Source organism: Sebastes fasciatus, chromosome 21 (genome assembly GCF_043250625.1).
Source record: "Sebastes fasciatus isolate fSebFas1 chromosome 21, fSebFas1.pri, whole genome shotgun sequence".
NCBI lineage: Eukaryota > Metazoa > Chordata > Actinopteri > Perciformes > Sebastidae > Sebastes > Sebastes fasciatus.
In genome coordinates, this window is record NC_133815.1 from 25,004,983 (window position 1) to 25,023,359 (window position 18,377).

The following is an 18,377-nucleotide window of genomic DNA, read 5'->3' on the forward strand; positions in this document are numbered from 1 at the left end:
AATAAAAACAACAGGTCTGACTCTTCAAATGCTCATTTGTGTTTTCTAGTACATACAAAAAAAATTGTATTACAAAACATGTTTACATGATTTAATATAAAAAAAACTTGATTTTCCTCATACTGTCTGCCTGATTGTACCTGTATTTACCCTGTGTCTGAAACGCTCCGTTTTAGTGCATTTCAACTGAATTGCTTTCCTAGGCAAAAGTTTGGGTCCATGTTTACTTCCTGTCAGCTGATATCATTCACATACACTGCAACAGGAAATAAACTGGGACACATTTAGAATGTTTACGTTTAAAACCGTTTAATGGACCATATATTGTATATTTGTGACATCACAAACGGACAGAAATCCTAACGGCTTGTTTCAAATGCACAATTTCTGAATACGGGCTGTGTGTATTTCTCCGTATATTGATCGTTTAACAGTATTTATATAGCACTTAAACCGGCTTTATAATATAAAAGACATGAAAATCTCCACTGTTTTACAATATGGGACCTTTAAACTCTGGATGTGGCACAGTTGTCAACCTGGCCATGTGTTGTGTTCACTGCCACAGAGGAGGAACACATCTCTCTGCAGCACCTGTGAAAGCTTGCTAACGGTACATCAGCTCTGTATGAGAGACATAAACCTGGAATATAGTGTTAGCCAGTGGTCACCACCGTCGGGTACATACAGTACATAATGGACGTCAGAGTTTTGTCTATTACATCACTCTTAGGGAGGGGCCAGAGAACTGCATTTATAAATCCATGCAGACACACAGAAGAAGCTGGTTTTACATATAATATGTGCATTATTGAAACAATCTCCTGTATTAACATCATATGCCGACAACAATTAATTTGATTATTAAAACTTTCTTGGGTTCCGGAACTGAGCCAACCGCCTAAGGTTCTCAAATTAAAGAGATCTGATGAAAAATAAGTTTAAGTGGTTTATTTCCATCCAAACCATGGTTTCTGCAATGCAAAAAAGTACATAAATCAAATTAGTAATATAAATTAAATACTAAGTAACAAAATTAACAATTACAAGCTGTTCTGAATTATAAACAATAAATGGCTTGAAAACAAGGGAATGCAAATTAACATAGGTCAAGATAACAGGCTTACATTCACAGATACGCATGGCATGAGGGTTGGATGGAGCAGCAGAGAGATCTGCTGGTTCTGCTGAGGGCCTTAAACCGTGGGCACACTGCCCGCATGAGGCTCGCGTGACGGCAGCGTCGCGTCGTGGCTGCGTGATGCACACCTAGGGTGTTCACATTAGACTCGAGTTAGCTGCCTGTCGGGAGCGTGTCTGCTACCTGTCAGCTGTGTTTCGGCTGCTGCTGACAGCCATTTCTTTCTACATAGAGTTTGCCTTTTAATGGCCATTTAACTTCATGATAAATATAATTTATATTTATTTTAGACAGAGAAAGGTTTAGAAACGTGTGGTAATTAGTAAATAATAGTAATAATCCACAATTAAAACTCCGTACTGTATTCATTTATGATGCTTTCCAAGTCACTGCTTGTTCCACATCACTGTCCGGCACATATTTCAGAATAAAAGCCTCGTGTTAACAAATGAAGGAATTCTGTGCAAAGAAAACCCGCTTTAGGGCTTTTATTTCAGAATGAAAGCAGGATGTGTTGATTTAAACCCCAAACTTTATAAATTTTTTGAGCTCCCAAAGTGTCTGCGTGTTCCACAGCACTGACTGCTCATATTTCAGAATAAAAGCCTCGTTTTAACAAATTAAGGGATTCTGTCTATAGAAAAAAAAACGCCTGAGGGGCTTTTATTTTGAAATGAAAGCAGGAAGTGTTGATTTAAAAACAAGTTTAATTAACTTTACTTTTTATTCATCTCCGTAACATATTCTACAGATAAACCTCAAAACTGTAGTAAAGTCTTGCTTGTATGATGTTAATATACAGTCACTAGATCCCTTTCACTGTCTGTGACATATTCTACAGATGTCAAGACATGGAAACTGTATTATGTAGCTGATATGATGTCCATATACTGTCAATATATCACCTTCACTGTCTGTTGCTGCTGGGACACGCAGCTGAAACGCGTGGGGCTCGCGTGTAAAATAGGCGACCCTTCTATTCTATAAAAGAGACGCGCGTCTCATGCGGGCAGTGTATCCACTCTAACCTGTTAACATGGACGCCGAAATAAAAAACAACACGCCACGCGAGCCTCATGCGGGCAGTATGTACACCACTTTATATAGAGTTTGAGAAACACACCTGACTGCAATTGGAAATCAGGGGGAGGGGAATGATTGGCTTCAGTGGCTTGAGGCACACCTGTCTATAGTTGGCCAGCAGCCAGGGGAATGATTGTGATGAGGTGATCCTGTCCAACAGAGGCTGCCATTTGACAGCATGAAAGAATTTACAACAGTGATAATGTGTACAGCAAAAAAAATAAAAAATAACACTAAAAACTAAACAAACTGACCCCTGATCAGAGGTAAAGCCTCAGTGTGGACATGAGAACTGATCAGGTTAATAGAGATTTATCATTTTGAAATTATTCAATTTGAAGGATTTTAGATGAGTGATCAGAAAATATCCAGTATTTAATCTAAAACAGTTTTTAAGTGATGCCATAGTTTCCTGTCTGCAAACAAAATGTACCTTCAGGGACAATAAAGATTTAGAAGAAGTTAGAATATGAGAAATATTCTATTCTTTCTTATGCTTATTCATTCATCTCACGTGACCTGAGCTTTATCTTCGAGGGTATCGACCCTCAGCTGGGGACCAATGCAACTAGACCAACAGTCACACCCTCTCAGAAAAAATAATAAATATCCTTATGTCATTTTTATCATTGATTATTAAATGTTAATTATACACATCTGGTATTTATTGTATATGTTCAACTCTTTGAGTCACCAGAGGTGTAGCTGTTCCTCTTCAGTGGGAGCCCACAACCAATAATAAGGCTCTTAAATTACAATATTCTTTGAGTAAGAAGCTGCCTGAGATCAGTTTTATCACCGTCTGTGCCTTAAGATGCTTCTTGAGATCAGATGTGCAGGAGTTGTCTGGCAGCACTGGACCTGAACAGAACCATCACCCACTCACTGATGAGCTTGTTTTCCTCCAACTGGGAGGCTCCACTGGGCCTGTGTTGCTGTGTGGCTCCACTGATGGAAGCAGTGAGGGATTAGGACCTTCATTACACAACCGTACTACAGTACTTAGCCTGGCTTAGTGTCTGAAGGGGGGGCGATGCATCCCAGTTTCCCAGAGAAACATTGCAAAAAAGTATTTTTTAAAAAAGGACTGCATATCTGAAAAGGTTTACAGATTTAAACAAGAAATATTTTCTTCATTGGAAGCATTTTTTGTTTCTAAACAGGTTTGGAACAGAGGAATGAAATCACTAATTGTGCTAATAAAAATAGAAAAAAATACAGTGACTGAGGGCAAAACCACCACATGTACACATTACTGAACCCGATATATAAACTATTCACTTCACAGCAGTGCCTTTTTAAAAGCTACGTTTGAAGTTGGAAACTTCAGCAAATACAGCAATACCCAGAATGCTGTGTGTGTGGGGGGGGGGGGGGGGGGGAAGCCCTGAAGCAAATGTGTTGTTGTTGCTTTATTAAAATATAATATAAAATATAATATATAAAAGCCCCTTAGATAGTCTGTAGCTGCTGCTGATAGTTCAGCTATGTGCACGTTTCAGTCATCAACACGGGTCTCTGCTCTCTTGTTACAGGATAGAGGAGGAGATCGAGACCTTGGAGACAAAGGAGCTCAACATCTCTGCCCATGAAGAGGTGGTTCTGAAACGATTAAAGGAGGTGGAGAGGACGGCTGAGGACATTATCAAGGTAGGCTCAAACACTCTGGCTTTCTATCATAGCGGGCTGGCTTTAACACTACCGGTTACCTCTACTGTCTTTAACACTACCGGTTACCACTGCTGTCTTTAACACTACTGGTTACCTCTGCTGGCTTCAACACTACCGGTTACCACTGCTGTCTTTAACACTACTGGTTACCTCTGCTGGCTTTAACACTACCGGTTACCTCTGCTGGCTTTAACACTACTGGTTACCTCTGCTGGCTTTAACACTACTGGTTACCTCTGCTGTCTTTAACACTGCTGGTTACCTCTGCTGGCTTTAACATTACCGGTTACCTCTGCTGGCTTTAACACTACTGGTTACCTCTGCTGGCTTTAACACAACTGGTTACCTCTGCTGGCTTTAACACTACTGGTTACCTCTGCTGTCTTTAACACTAGTTACTTCTGCTGACTTTAACACTACTGGTTATCTCTGCTGACTTTAACACTAGTTACTTCTGCTGACTTTAACACTACTGGTTATCTCTGCTGACTTTAACACTAGTTACTTCTGCTGACTTTAACACTACTGGTTACCTCTGCTGGCTTTAACACTAGTTACTTCTGCTGTCTTTAACACTACCGGTTACCTCTACTGTCTTTAACACTACCGGTTACCTCTACTGTCTTTAACACTACCGGTTACCTCTGCTGTCTTTAACACTACTGGTTACCTCTGCTGTCTTTAACACTACTGGTTACCTCTGCTGGCTTTAACACTACTGGTTACCTCTGCTGTCTTTAACACTACTGGTTACCTCTGCTGGCTTTAACACTACTGGTTACCTCTGCTGTCTTTAACACTACCGGTTACCTCTGCTGTCTTTAACACTACTGGTTACCTCTGCTGGCTTTAACACTACTGGTTACCTCTGCTGTCTTTAACACTACCGGTTACCTCTGCTGTCTTTAACACTAGTTACTTCTGCTGACTTTAACACTACTGGTTATCTCTGCTGACTTTAACACTAGTTACTTCTGCTGACTTTAACACTACTGGTTACCTATGCTGGCTTTAACACTAGTTACTTCTGCTGACTTTAACACTACTGGTTACCTCTGCTGGCTTTAACACTACCGGTTACCTCTGCTGGCTTTAACACTAGTTACTTCTGCTGACTTTAACACTACTGGTTATCTCTGCTGACCTTAACACTAGTTACTTCTGCTGTCTTTAACACTACCGGTTACCTCTGCTGGCTTTAACACTAGTTACTTCTGCTGACTTTAACACTACTGGTTATCTCTGCTGACCTTAACACTAGTTACCTCTGCTGTCTTTAACACTACCGGTTAACTCTGCTGTCTTTAACACTACCGGTTACCTCTGCTGGCTTTAACACTACTGGTTACCTCTGCTGTCTTTAACACTAGTTACTTCTGCTGACTTTAACACTACTGGTTACCTCTGCTGGCTTTAACACTACTGGTTACCTCTGCTGGCTTTAACACTACCGGTTACCTCTGCTGGCTTTAACACTACTGGTTACCTCTGCTGGCTTTAACACTACCGGTTACCTCTGCTGTCTTTAACACTAGTTACTTCTGCTGACTTTAACACTACTGGTTATCTCTGCTGACTTTAACACTAGTTACTTCTGCTGACTTTAACACTACTGGTTACCTATGCTGGCTTTAACACTAGTTACTTCTGCTGACTTTAACACTACTGGTTACCGCTGCTGTCTTTAACACTACTGGTTACCTCTGCTGGCTTTAACACTACTGGTTACCTCTGCTGGCTTTAACACTACCGGTTACCTCTGCTGGCTTTAACACTACCGGTTACCACTGCTGTCTTTAACACTACTGGTTACCTCTACTGTCTTTAACACTACCGGTTACCTCTGCTGTCTTTAACACTACTGGTTACCTCTGCTGTCTTTAACACTAGTTACTTCTGCTGACTTTAACACTACTGGTTATCTCTGCTGACTTTAACACTAGTTACTTCTGCTGACTTTAACACTACTGGTTATCTCTGCTGACTTTAACACTAGTTACTTCTGCTGACTTTAACACTACTGGTTACCTCTGCTGGCTTTAACACTAGTTACTTCTGCTGTCTTTAACACTACCGGTTACCTCTACTGTCTTTAACACTACCGGTTACCTCTACTGTCTTTAACACTACCGGTTACCTCTGCTGTCTTTAACACTACTGGTTACCTCTGCTGGCTTTAACACTACTGGTTACCTCTGCTGTCTTTAACACTACTGGTTACCTCTGCTGGCTTTAACACTACTGGTTACCTCTGCTGTCTTTAACACTACCGGTTACCTCTGCTGTCTTTAACACTACTGGTTACCTCTGCTGGCTTTAACACTACTGGTTACCTCTGCTGTCTTTAACACTACCGGTTACCTCTGCTGTCTTTAACACTAGTTACTTCTGCTGACTTTAACACTACTGGTTATCTCTGCTGACTTTAACACTAGTTACTTCTGCTGACTTTAACACTACTGGTTACCTATGCTGGCTTTAACACTAGTTACTTCTGCTGACTTTAACACTACTGGTTACCTCTGCTGGCTTTAACACTACCGGTTACCTCTGCTGGCTTTAACACTAGTTACTTCTGCTGACTTTAACACTACTGGTTATCTCTGCTGACCTTAACACTAGTTACTTCTGCTGTCTTTAACACTACCGGTTACCTCTGCTGGCTTTAACACTAGTTACTTCTGCTGACTTTAACACTACTGGTTATCTCTGCTGACCTTAACACTAGTTACCTCTGCTGTCTTTAACACTACCGGTTACCTCTGCTGTCTTTAACACTACCGGTTACCTCTGCTGGCTTTAACACTACTGGTTACCTCTGCTGTCTTTAACACTAGTTACTTCTGCTGACTTTAACACTACTGGTTACCTCTGCTGGCTTTAACACTACTGGTTACCTCTGCTGGCTTTAACACTACCGGTTACCTCTGCTGGCTTTAACACTACTGGTTACCTCTGCTGGCTTTAACACTACCGGTTACCTCTGCTGTCTTTAACACTAGTTACTTCTGCTGACTTTAACACTACTGGTTATCTCTGCTGACTTTAACACTAGTTACTTCTGCTGACTTTAACACTACTGGTTACCTATGCTGGCTTTAACACTAGTTACTTCTGCTGACTTTAACACTACTGGTTACCGCTGCTGTCTTTAACACTACTGGTTACCTCTGCTGGCTTTAACACTACTGGTTACCTCTGCTGGCTTTAACACTACCGGTTACCTCTGCTGGCTTTAACACTACTGGTTACCTCTGCTGGCTTTAACACTACTGGTTACCTCTGCTGTCTTTAACACTGCTGGTTACCTCTGCTGGCTTTAACATTACCGGTTACCTCTGCTGGCTTTAACACTACTGGTTACCTCTGCTGGCTTTAACACAACTGGTTACCTCTGCTGGCTTTAACACTACTGGTTACCTCTGCTGGCTTTAACACTACTGGTTACCTCTGCTGGCTTTAACACTACTGGTTACCTCTGCTGGCTTTAACACTACTGGTTACCTCTGCTGGCTTTAACATTACCGGTTACCTCTGCTGTCTTTAACACTACTGGTTACCTCTGCTCTCTTTAACACTACTGGTTACCTCTTCTGGCTTTAACATTACCGGTTACCTCTGCTGGCTTTAACACTACTGGTTACCTTTGCTGTCTTTAACACTACTGGTTACCTCTGCTGACTTTAACACTACTGGTTACCTCTGCTGGCTTTTTGAATGGCTCTTTTGGTTCTGTATTCTTTAATACCCCCCTAGCTATGTAGTTTAGATATGGTGCCCAGTTGTACCACTTTACGAGGGACTGCCCAGCGTTTTTATCCCTTGTCCCACGTCCCCTCATGCTGAGACGATGTCCCAATTATTTCGTCGGTTCTAGTTTTCAAAAGTTTAACCGCTGCAGGAGAGACGCTTTTCTTAAAATCTGGCTTTTATCCAACGGCTGTAAAGAAAGCAATGACGGCTGTCATCATGTTTGTCTGTCAAACTGAGCACACGTGGGTCAAGTGCAGGTTAACATTTCACCGTCTTCGCTACGCTACGCCCAACGGGGGAAAATATAGCGAGTCAAGGCAAAGTCCCAAGCTTTACAGATTTAGGCGGAATATGATGGAAACTATAGCACAAAGAAAAGGAAGAGCAGCTATAACAAAGACTGTGAAACTACTCAGAAGTATTTATAAGCCGGTGGAAGGTGATTCTCTGACAGTTTTTTTTGTGACATTTATTTGCCAGTTATTTTTCAATGTCCCACAGAGGGAACACAACATGAAGCGACACAGTTCATGTGAGTCTCAAAAAGAGATGTGCCGATCTCTGGATGCATTGAAGCATGGAGACGTTACAAGATAAGGGGCAGAATAGAAATGAACTTAAATTCCTGCGAATACGGAAGTTTATTTTGAAAGGACACTATGCATGTAATGAGCATATATTGACACGCAAGAGGGGTACCCCATGTGTCGGTCTCCGATGCCGAGGGCACTGACCGAGCGGCGGTTTTTGACGAGTTGGGAGTGAGAACGTGTCGGTGAAGTCGGAGTAGATGGATTTGACCCGAGTTCACAAGTAGGACTGCGTACTTTTTCTAGTGAGAGGTCAAAAATGTTCAAGTTTGTTCTTGTTATCGGTTAAGAACATTTTTCAAAATGAGCATCCCTAGTTTGGATTCTGGCACTTTCTATGAATATACTATACCAAATTCAAACATCATTGTTTTCACGCCGCCTGTTACCGTTCCTCTAATCTGTGCTTGTTTCTAACAAGATGCACTCACTGAGGACTGTGTGGGTGTGCTTTGGTTCACAAGAGGCTGCTTAGAGTGAATGAGATGGCAGGTAAATGGATTGCTCACATCGTGGGTGTGCTGCTCTCACAGGCCAATTATGCACAATTTGCTTTGTGCTTGCTGTCTTTAGACTGAAAGACACAGTGAAATAACTGTGACTGTAATGTGGCAAAGGCACGGCCCGCTGATGCACCTATTAACCTGTAGCACCGTGTGATGTCGACTCAATGCTTTCACCACTTTGACCCTCAACTGCTCTTCTTCACATGTAGGAGCTAAACGCAGACCTCCAGGCAGGTAAACACTTCCACAGCATCCTGGTGTGTCCTAATTCTCTAACACTTTGATTTTTTCACTTTGTAAAAGATATAATATATAACATAATACTTTATTATATTAACATACAGTATTATTAGATCTGATGTTATTTTACATATGTGACATATTAACAAAAAATAAATGTTAGTGATTGAAATAATCATAATATTTAATCTATTGTTGATATACTAACCTTTTTTTTAGGCCCATTATTTTGAGATCATGATTTTATGTATTTTAATATATTTTCTGCCAGTCAACTGAAATCCATGACTTTATTTTCTTGAAATAACAAATTATGATTTTCTGGTGTTTAATTTTTTTTTTCTCAGAATGTTATACCAAGATATAGATTGGAATATTTAGTTGAAACAACAAATATTTTGTGATAACAATTTAAATAATCTGAGGAGATAATTTCTCTCAAGTAGATAGTGATTTAAAGGAATAGTTCAACATTGTGAGATGGATTTCAGATGGATATCAATGTCATGTCTGTGTGTCAAGCAGCTGCAGTCAGAACATGGTTAGCATAGCTTAGCATAAAGACTGGAAGCAGGGGGAAACAGCTAGTCTGGCTCTGTCCAAAGTAAACAAGAAATACACCTACCACCCCTAAAGCTCACTAACATTAACATGTTGTACCATGTTTGTTTCATTCATATAAAAACCAAAACATTAATACATCAATCCATGTTTTTAGGGGGGGTTATATGTCAGACATGAGATGATATCCATCAAATAACCCGATTACTCAAAAATATTGTTTTGAGGCTTAAAAAACATAACATGAGCATCATTGTTTATCTTGTGATATACTGTATACATAACTGGGCTAACATAATCCATACCATAATAACAGTGTGACACCTCGGTACAACGAGATCTTTAAATGAACAGTGTGTAGGATCTGGCGGTATCGAGCGGTGAGGTTGCAGATTACAACCTCTACCATGTGCCAAGCGTGTAGGATTGCGACGGTGGCCGAAGTGAAAACGCCTATGTCCCTCTCTAGAGCCAGTTGTTGTAGAGTAGAGTGTGTGTGTACCTGGGAAGTGAGTGGTAAAGCAAGAGAGAGAGAGCGGCGGCGGCGACTCCGGCCCAAGCAGGAAAAGTTAATACAGTGGTTTGTCCGTTGTGGGCTACTGTAGAAACATGGCGGCCGGCTCCGTGGAGAGGACCCGCTCCCTATGTAGATAAAAACGGCTCATAAGGTAACGGGTCTTTTTTCCAGGTGATTATACAGTAAAGAAAACATACTTATTAATATTATATTCCATCTCTGACAATAGATCCCCCTGATGGTTACACACTGGTCCTTTAAATGATGATCCTTTAATATCTTACCAAACATGGCGTTTATAGTGTTTTCTTGTATTTCACTGGTCAAAGTTTTCTCCTCAGATGTGACACATCATGTCCCCTCGCCGCTCCCAGATATCCCATCATTCTTCCCACTGACACCAACTAAAAACCCTCCTATACATGGTAGTGAAGAACCAAAGAAAGGTACATACTTTACATAATGCTGAAAACCAGTTTCTGCTTTGCTGACTGATCATTCAGGAGAATCTGTTTTAAAATGTGATAAGAATCAATTGGTACACACTGAGAGCTCCGAGTCTCTCAGCTCCGTGGTTATACAGATCACATGTTGTGCTCTTTAGGCGTAGCTGTCTGGTTGAGATTGGCTGCTCTGAAAATGCGTCGTGGTACCATAATGCTATTTTAAAAGTTGTAGTTTTACATTTCACCAGGATGCAAATTATCAAGCAATTAGATTATACTGTGTGTGAGGAGAAGTGAACATTTCCATGGCTACCATTTTGGAACTTTTCTGAAGTCATACATCAGAGACAGCAACGTTTTCCTTTGCGGGGAAAAGACTGGAGCACACTGACTGAGTCAAAAAGGACAAAGACATGAGGCAGATACACACCAGCCAGGGCATCAAATACTGACGCCCTTAGCGTCTGTATAAGACGCTCAGAGAACGTGCTCTGGGAGTGTGGTGAACTAGTATAAAGACCAAAAAGAATTATTATTTTCTCGAATTATGAGTTCATCTTTTTGTCTACAAAAAGTCAGTCACAATTTCCTAAAGCCCAAGATTCTTCAGATCTTCAAATCTGAACCGTTTGAAACCCCAAATCATTCAGTTCGCTATCACAAAGAAAATCGACCAAATCCTTACAGCTGAGAAGCTGGCACCGATTGATGTCTGAGATTTTTGCTTGAAAAAAAAAAAGAAAGCCGCTAATTAATTTTAATGCAAATTGGCTAAGTGGCAGAACGGTTCATCGTTTCAGTTCTAATTTGATGCAGGATATCATGTAACGAATCAATTATTATGTGATTTACAGGCCGTTGCATTGACACTGATCTCAATTGAAATTCAATGCATAAGCAAAGCATTGCAAGTAAGACAGCATTATGCCAGTTTCACAAGCATGCCGACATGAGAATATGACATCAAGAAATGTTCAGTAACAAGAGATGTCATTGAACCATATTTATGTTCTGGTCTTTGTCCAGAGACCTTCATCTCAGTCTTTTCTCCATTCCAGCTACGTTTGCGATGGAGATTAGTGTGGAGCATGATAAGAGAACAGGCAAAAGTCAGGTGGTCTCCACAGCAACCATCACTCCAGAAACCCTCCAGGAGAGGGGGTTAAAGGTGTACGATGATGGGCGCAAGTCTGTATACGCACTGCACCCGGACGGAGGCAGAATGCACAATGGAGCTGTCGGAGAGATGACGCACACAGAGGTAGAAGAGCTGCTGCATCAGGCCACGGATAAGAACGTGCCCACCGAGGTGCAGTACCATCAGCCTGTCTACTCCTTGCCCTACGCAGGGGAAAGCAGGCCTTCGACACCCAGGACACCAAGACAAACCCCAACAACCAGCCCCAGCCCCTTTCAGAGCTCATCCAGAAATGGAGCTCAAATTCTCAAAGAGGAAAGCCAGGGCAGCCAAGACCAGGAGAGATGGAAAACCCCAAGTCAAACACCCAGCCCTAGCCTCATCCAACAAGACTCCATGGCAAGAGTCCAAAGATATGGAGAAGACACAAAGCTGCCCTACTGCCACATTCCAGGACAATCCAAGGGTGACAGGCATCTAATTTCACAGCCTCACTTTGGTGCCAAATCTCCACGAGGATTCGCCAACGGCAAGACGGATGCAGGCAGCCCAAAGCCAGCAGCTCTCGTCTCAGTCAAAGCCAGGTCTGAAGGAATGCCAGAACCCACACAGCCGCTCTACAGGGGCGTGGATAGCCATAGTCCTTCACTAGCCAGCCACAAGTCTGAAGTTGATCCTGATGCCTTGATAGAGAGCTCAGGTGATTTTAACAGACGTTCACCCTTCTGTGCAGACAGCATCGCCTCTCCGAACCTCGTCAAAGCCCTGCCAGAGGAGCTAGAATCCCAACCGGTCACCATGATCTTCATGGGCTACGAGAACGCCGAGGACGAGGACGAAGAAGACATCCAGGCTGAGCTGGTGATCATAGGCAACAGCGACGATGATAACGACGATGACGAGGATCAATACGGTCAAAATGAAAGTGTCAGTGAAGAGTGTCTCTCGTACCACCCAGAGGGATACAAGAGCAAAGTCTTCCAGCCAAAAGTAGGTATGGCCAAGGTTACAGGCTGCAGAGACATAACTGAAGATACCTACACAAACTTGGAGGATTTAGAGCTCCACAAGCCAACATTCATCCACAAGCCTGGGAAGCCCAGTCCCTACCTGCAGGGACAGAGGGTGGATGAGTCTGCAAACACAGGCAGCATCAATATGGAGGAGATGAAGCTCTGTTCAACAGGAAGATGAGACGGAACTTCACCGCTTTCTGATAAACTTTGTCACTGAAGGAGAAATGTAGGAAATGAAATGTAGGTGATTTGTTAAAGTTATTCTTGGTTTCTTTTTCTGGTCCGTCACCATGTTCATATGTCTTCATAGGTATGAACATATCTTGTGAGTAAAAGCATAACCCGCTGGCAATCCCAACATGCAGTGCTTCTCAGCCTCCGTGTGCAGTAGGAAGGCATCAACTTTTCCCCCTTGTGCAATTTGTTGCAAAACGCCTTAACTTGCCATGTCGGTGCTTTGTCCTAACTGAGGCAAACAGCTGATTGTCTTGTCCTGTCCTGTCGCCTTGGTGATTCAGAAAGCTTTATTGCCATCTCCTGGCAAATTAGTCTCAGTCACGTTAACATGGGCACAGACAATGTCAAAGCCTGACCATATATATATATAATGTATATATATATATTAGGGATGCACCGAGTACGAGTACAAGTACTTACATTTGGGTACTCGCCGATACTGAGTACCGATACGAGTACTTCTCTGTGCCAAAAGACCCTCGTTAACAGCCAGCTGGAGGGTGTGAGCGACACACGGCAGGCTGGGGAGCCCCGCATACGAGGCGGTGCGCCGCGACAGGCTATTGGACGGCTTGGAAAGGCTCGGGGCGAAGGTGGCTCTTGGCCGCAGCTTTACAGCGCTCCCCGCCCGGACCTCGCCGCACTGTGACGGGACTCCCTGCCGCAGACCACGCAAGGGCGCCAGGGGTCTGCGGCGATGTCTGCAACCCACCCTACCCGCCTTGAAACACGGACCAAGGAGTCTAACGCACGCGCGAGTCAGAGGGAGCAAGCAAAACCATGTGGCGCAATGAAAGTGAGGGCCGGCGCGTGCAGGCTTAGGTGGGATCCCGTCCCAGCGGGGTCGGGCGCACCACCATCCCGTCTCGCCCGCACCGTCGAGGAGGTGGAGAGTGAGGACCCGAAAGATGGTGACGAGAGGTTAACGTCGTGCTGCTGTAAAGTGGTATCGGAGCCATTGTATTGGAGCCGTTTTGCGAGTACGAGTACGAGTATGAGTACATGGAGACAGTACGTTGCATCCCTAATATATATATATATATAAATATATATATATATACACCGATCAGCCATAACATTATGACAGTACGGGCACCCTGACCGGTCTGCGGCTACGCAGCCCCGTACGCAACAAACTGCGATGCCCTGTGTGTTCTGACACCTTTCTATCGGAACCAGCATTAACTTTTTCAGCAGTTTGAGCTTGAGTAGCTCTTCTATTGGATCGGACAACACGGGCCAGCCTTCACTCCCCACCTGCATCAATGAGCCTCGGGTCTGACCCTGTTGCCGGTTCACCGGTTTTCCTTCCTCGAACATCTAGACGACACCCAGTCGTCTAGCCATCACTATTTGGCCCTTCTCAAAGTCGCTCACATCCTTACACTGACCCATTTGTTCCTTCTTCCAACACAAAGTTCAAAGTTCAAAATGTTCACTTACTGTCTAATATATCCCCACAAATGTCAGGTGCCATGGTAACAAGATAATCAATGTTATTCACTTTACCTGTCAGTGGTCTGTTATGGCTGATCGATGTATATGAACATAAAGTATTTTAGGTTGTCAGAGATGGAGTCCCCTTTTTTTCTGAGTCCAGTATAAACTGCTTTGTTGCTTTAATTATTTAGGAAGACTCCTTCAAAGGACATGTAGACCTTACTGGCGTACATAAACTCAGACCTGATGGCTTATTAGAAAGTGAGTAACCTTTGCCCTTTTAACTGCAAGCCTTAGAGTTGAATTCATGATCGTTGATGGCTGATTCACTTTCACTTTGCCAGAGATAGTGCTGCTGCATATAAATCCAACCTAACGTCATCTTTATTAATGCCTTGTTACTGAGCTACACAATATGTTCAAATGTATGTGGATATTCATTTTGGTCTGGGCCTGGTTTTCCTTGTTTGGGCCCTTAGCTCAAATGAAGGGGAATCTTAACGTTAAAGCATACGGTGATGTTTTAGGAAATAGTGTTCTAACTTTGTGTCGACAGTTTGTGTTTGTCGCTTTCCTGTTTCAACATGATAAATCCCCTGAGCTCAAAGCTGCTCCATAAAGAAATGGTTAACCCAGTTTGGTGAGGAAGAACTTAGCCTGTGCAGAGCCCTGACCTCAACCACATCCAACACCTTTTGGATGAACTTGAACACTGACTGTGAGTCAGACCTGATCACCAACATCAGCGTTGGACCTCGCTAATGCTCTCGTTTCTGAAAGGGAGCAGATTCAACATGTGGTGGAAAGCCTCTAACCAGAAGAATGTATAATGTAGCAGCACCCGTTGTGTCAGAGGGATGTTCAGGAGCCCACGTACTTATATATTCACCTTTATTAAAGACATTTGTTACAACCTAGAAACATTTGGCTATTTTAAAGTGGTTCCTTTTTTTCAAATGAAGCCGTAAATCCTGCCACGGTGAACGAGACATTTCTACTTTAACCGTGTAAACTAACTGGCCTGTGAGCTGTTAACTTCCTCTGTCATTAAAGTAGTTCTCCATCAACTAATGGTGACGGTGTTGTTTTTAGCGGTACCTGAGCTTAATTTCAACTTCTTTTATCAACACGGCACAAGAAAAGGCTGTCCTTCATGCTATCACAATAACTGCTGTCATTTAGAGGGAGGTTTGTTTGACTGCATTCACCACCACCAAAGCCGATTAGTTTACAAGAACTGAGACATACGTCTGAGAATTATTTTAAAGGTCCCATATTGTGCTCATTTTCATGTTCATACTTGTATTTTGTGTTTCTACTAGAACATGTTTACATGCTGTAATGTTAAAAAAAATATATTTTCCTCGTACTGTCGGCCTGAATATACCTGTATTCACCCTCTGTTTGAAACGCTCAGTTTTAGTGCATTTCAGTGGAATTGCAACGGAATTGCGTTGCTAGGCAACAATTTGGGTCCATGTTTACTCCCTGTCAGCTGATGTTATTAACATACACTGCAACAGGAAATAAACTTGGATCCATTTAGAATGTTTACCTTTAAAACCGTGTAATGGTCTAATTATTGTATATTTGTGACATCACAAATGGACAGAAATCCTAACGGCTTGTTTCAAACGCTTTCTGAATACGAGCTTTGCGTGTTTCTCCGTACATTGAGCGTTTTGATAGTTTAACAGTATTTATATAGCACTTAAACCTGCTTTATAATGTAAAAGACATGAAAGTCTCACTTTTTATACAATATGGGACCTTAAAATTTAAATTAATTAACGATATTTAATAACACTTTTAGGGCGTTAAAGTACACAACTTTAAATCACAATGAAAACCCCCTGAATATGCTTATAAAGAGGTGTACATGTGTATGTCTGAGCTCTTCTGTATAAAGTCTGAATTCTGTCTGCATGGAGACGAGATGGACCGACAGCCGAGTGAACTGAATGTTATTGTTCTGCTCCTCATGTAACACTCGTCCTTGGTTGCTTTCTCTTCCTCTCTGTCTCTCTGTGACATTGTGAAAAACATGTAGGAGGGTGGAAAGAAAATGAGGTGGCAACTTAGACATCATGCTTTAAGGATACAGTTATATAACAGTGATTTTGTATGCAAGACAAAAAGCTGGAAAGTGAGAAACCCAGGGCCATCCATTGTAATCACTGTCACACCGTGTCTGTCTTTCTATTACCTGGAAGAATGTATTTAACCACTGTGTGAATATATTGTACTGTCCTCCTCTAGGAGGAATGCATGTGCCTTGTTAACGGAGAAATCTTTTTTTTGGGGGGGGTGGGTGACTCATATTCTACACTAATCACAGATTGATAGAGTCAGTAACACATTGTGGATGTAGTTAGCACTTCCCTCCTCAACGTCCTTAGAAGGAGAAAGACAAATCCAGGAGGAAGTGTAACCTCAACTTCTAACGTAGTTCCACTGTGACGTCTGTGGATCATCCACACTACTGAGTAGTGGTAGTCATTAACTGTATGGTTGATTGATCTGTGTGTATGGAGGATATTTTTTGATCGCAATTAAAATGAAAAGTCCAAATAGAAATTTGAAAGAAATAAAAATTAAAAATTATTATTTTTACTACACTCCTAGGAAAAATCAAGTCATTAATTAAGCTTAAAAAGAAAAAGATAATTGAAAAAAGAGAAATTAAAAAGGCAAAATTTTTCTTAAATTGAAATGCTCAAACTGAAAGCTTAAATTGTAAAGATGAAATTAAAAATGAAAATTAGAAAAGGGAAACATCAAATATGAACCTCAAAATGGAAATACTTAAATTAAAAGCATAAATAGAAAATAAATATTATTATTATTATTATTATTATTATTATTATTATTATTACGGTCACTTGTTCTTACCGAATGCTAAAACGTCAACATTCAAAGTAACCATAGTTTGCGTATTGCCAACGTATAATGCCTGCAGAACTGCATGCAGAACAGAGACAGAGCAGAGACACATCTGGACACTTTCTTCTAGTTTTTAACTCCCTGTTTGTGCATAAATGAACAGAATGTAAGGGGTTAATGCCAACGGTCGACATACCTCCGTGAGTGGTGTTGTTGGAATGTTCCTCTTAATAAAACATTAAACATGAATTCACAGAGAGGCTCTTGTCAGAGGCTAGACAGAGAACGCTGAATGAAGTTCAAATGAAGGTATTTGTACATACAGGCGTGCCTTTATATCTCCAAGAGTCTCTATCTGCCTCCGTCTGCTGCGAACAGAGAGTTGAAGGTTGAAACCCACGACTTTGCTTCTGATAACATTTGCTGGAAAGCAGCAGTTGAACACACAGGAAGCAGAAAAAGACAAGCTCTCGGTCTGTGTAACATAATCAGAAGTGAATCAGGGCTTACACTGCCGATACAGTGGATGTTGATGGTACAGCGTTATGCTATACACCACAGTTACAATGGACCCCTTTAGTCTCACTTAAGGCATCCAAGGAGGCCTGCTGGTCAGCTTAAAGAAGCACTAACTGTTAAAAAAACAGGAAAGAGATCCTTAAACTGTGTCCAAGACACCCCCCTTAAGAAGCACGTCATCCCACCGCACTGGGATTCATTCCTCACCAGATGGAGAGGCACAATGGTCAGGACAGGATGGTTTCCAACTGCTCCTTCCAGTACAGTCCCACTAACACCATGATTGCTTGGTGTCAGCATGTATATGTCCGTCCACTGCAATACCAACTAAGGGTGCTCCAATCACAGTTATCGGGGCCGATCACTGATCGCTAGAAGCAATATCTGCCAATCCGGTCGCTGATCGCCACGTCTATTTTAGACCAGTTCTCTCTCCGTCAACAAGCCATTCTGCTCCTATGCTCTTTGTGTGTGTGTGTGTGTGTATGTGTGTGTATGTGTGTGTGATCTTCTCCCTCTGTTTAGACACAACTGACACATAATGTATGTGTAATAAGCAGGTTACGTAATTTAAAAAACACAATCATAAACAGCAGCAAAACGAGGCTCACGGAAAAAAATCCAGACAGACGCCGA

At 42.1% G+C, this 18,377-nt stretch overlaps 1 protein-coding gene across 1 annotated transcript in view; it reads left to right on the plus strand.

Annotated features, from left to right (window-relative positions):
* The window catches only part of LOC141759688 (palmdelphin-like), a 38,804-nt gene extending 21,706 nt beyond the window's left edge, over window positions 1-17,098 (plus strand). The window contains exons 5-8 of the mRNA XM_074621973.1: window positions 3,760-3,874; window positions 8,954-8,978; window positions 10,404-10,508; window positions 11,567-17,098. Of these exons, the coding sequence (XP_074478074.1) occupies window positions 3,760-3,874; window positions 8,954-8,978; window positions 10,404-10,508; window positions 11,567-12,840 (1,519 nt within the window). The 3' untranslated portion in view covers window positions 12,841-17,098. The remainder of the gene's footprint in view (window positions 1-3,759; window positions 3,875-8,953; window positions 8,979-10,403; window positions 10,509-11,566) is intronic.
* The last annotated feature ends 1,279 nt before the right edge of the window (window positions 17,099-18,377 follow it).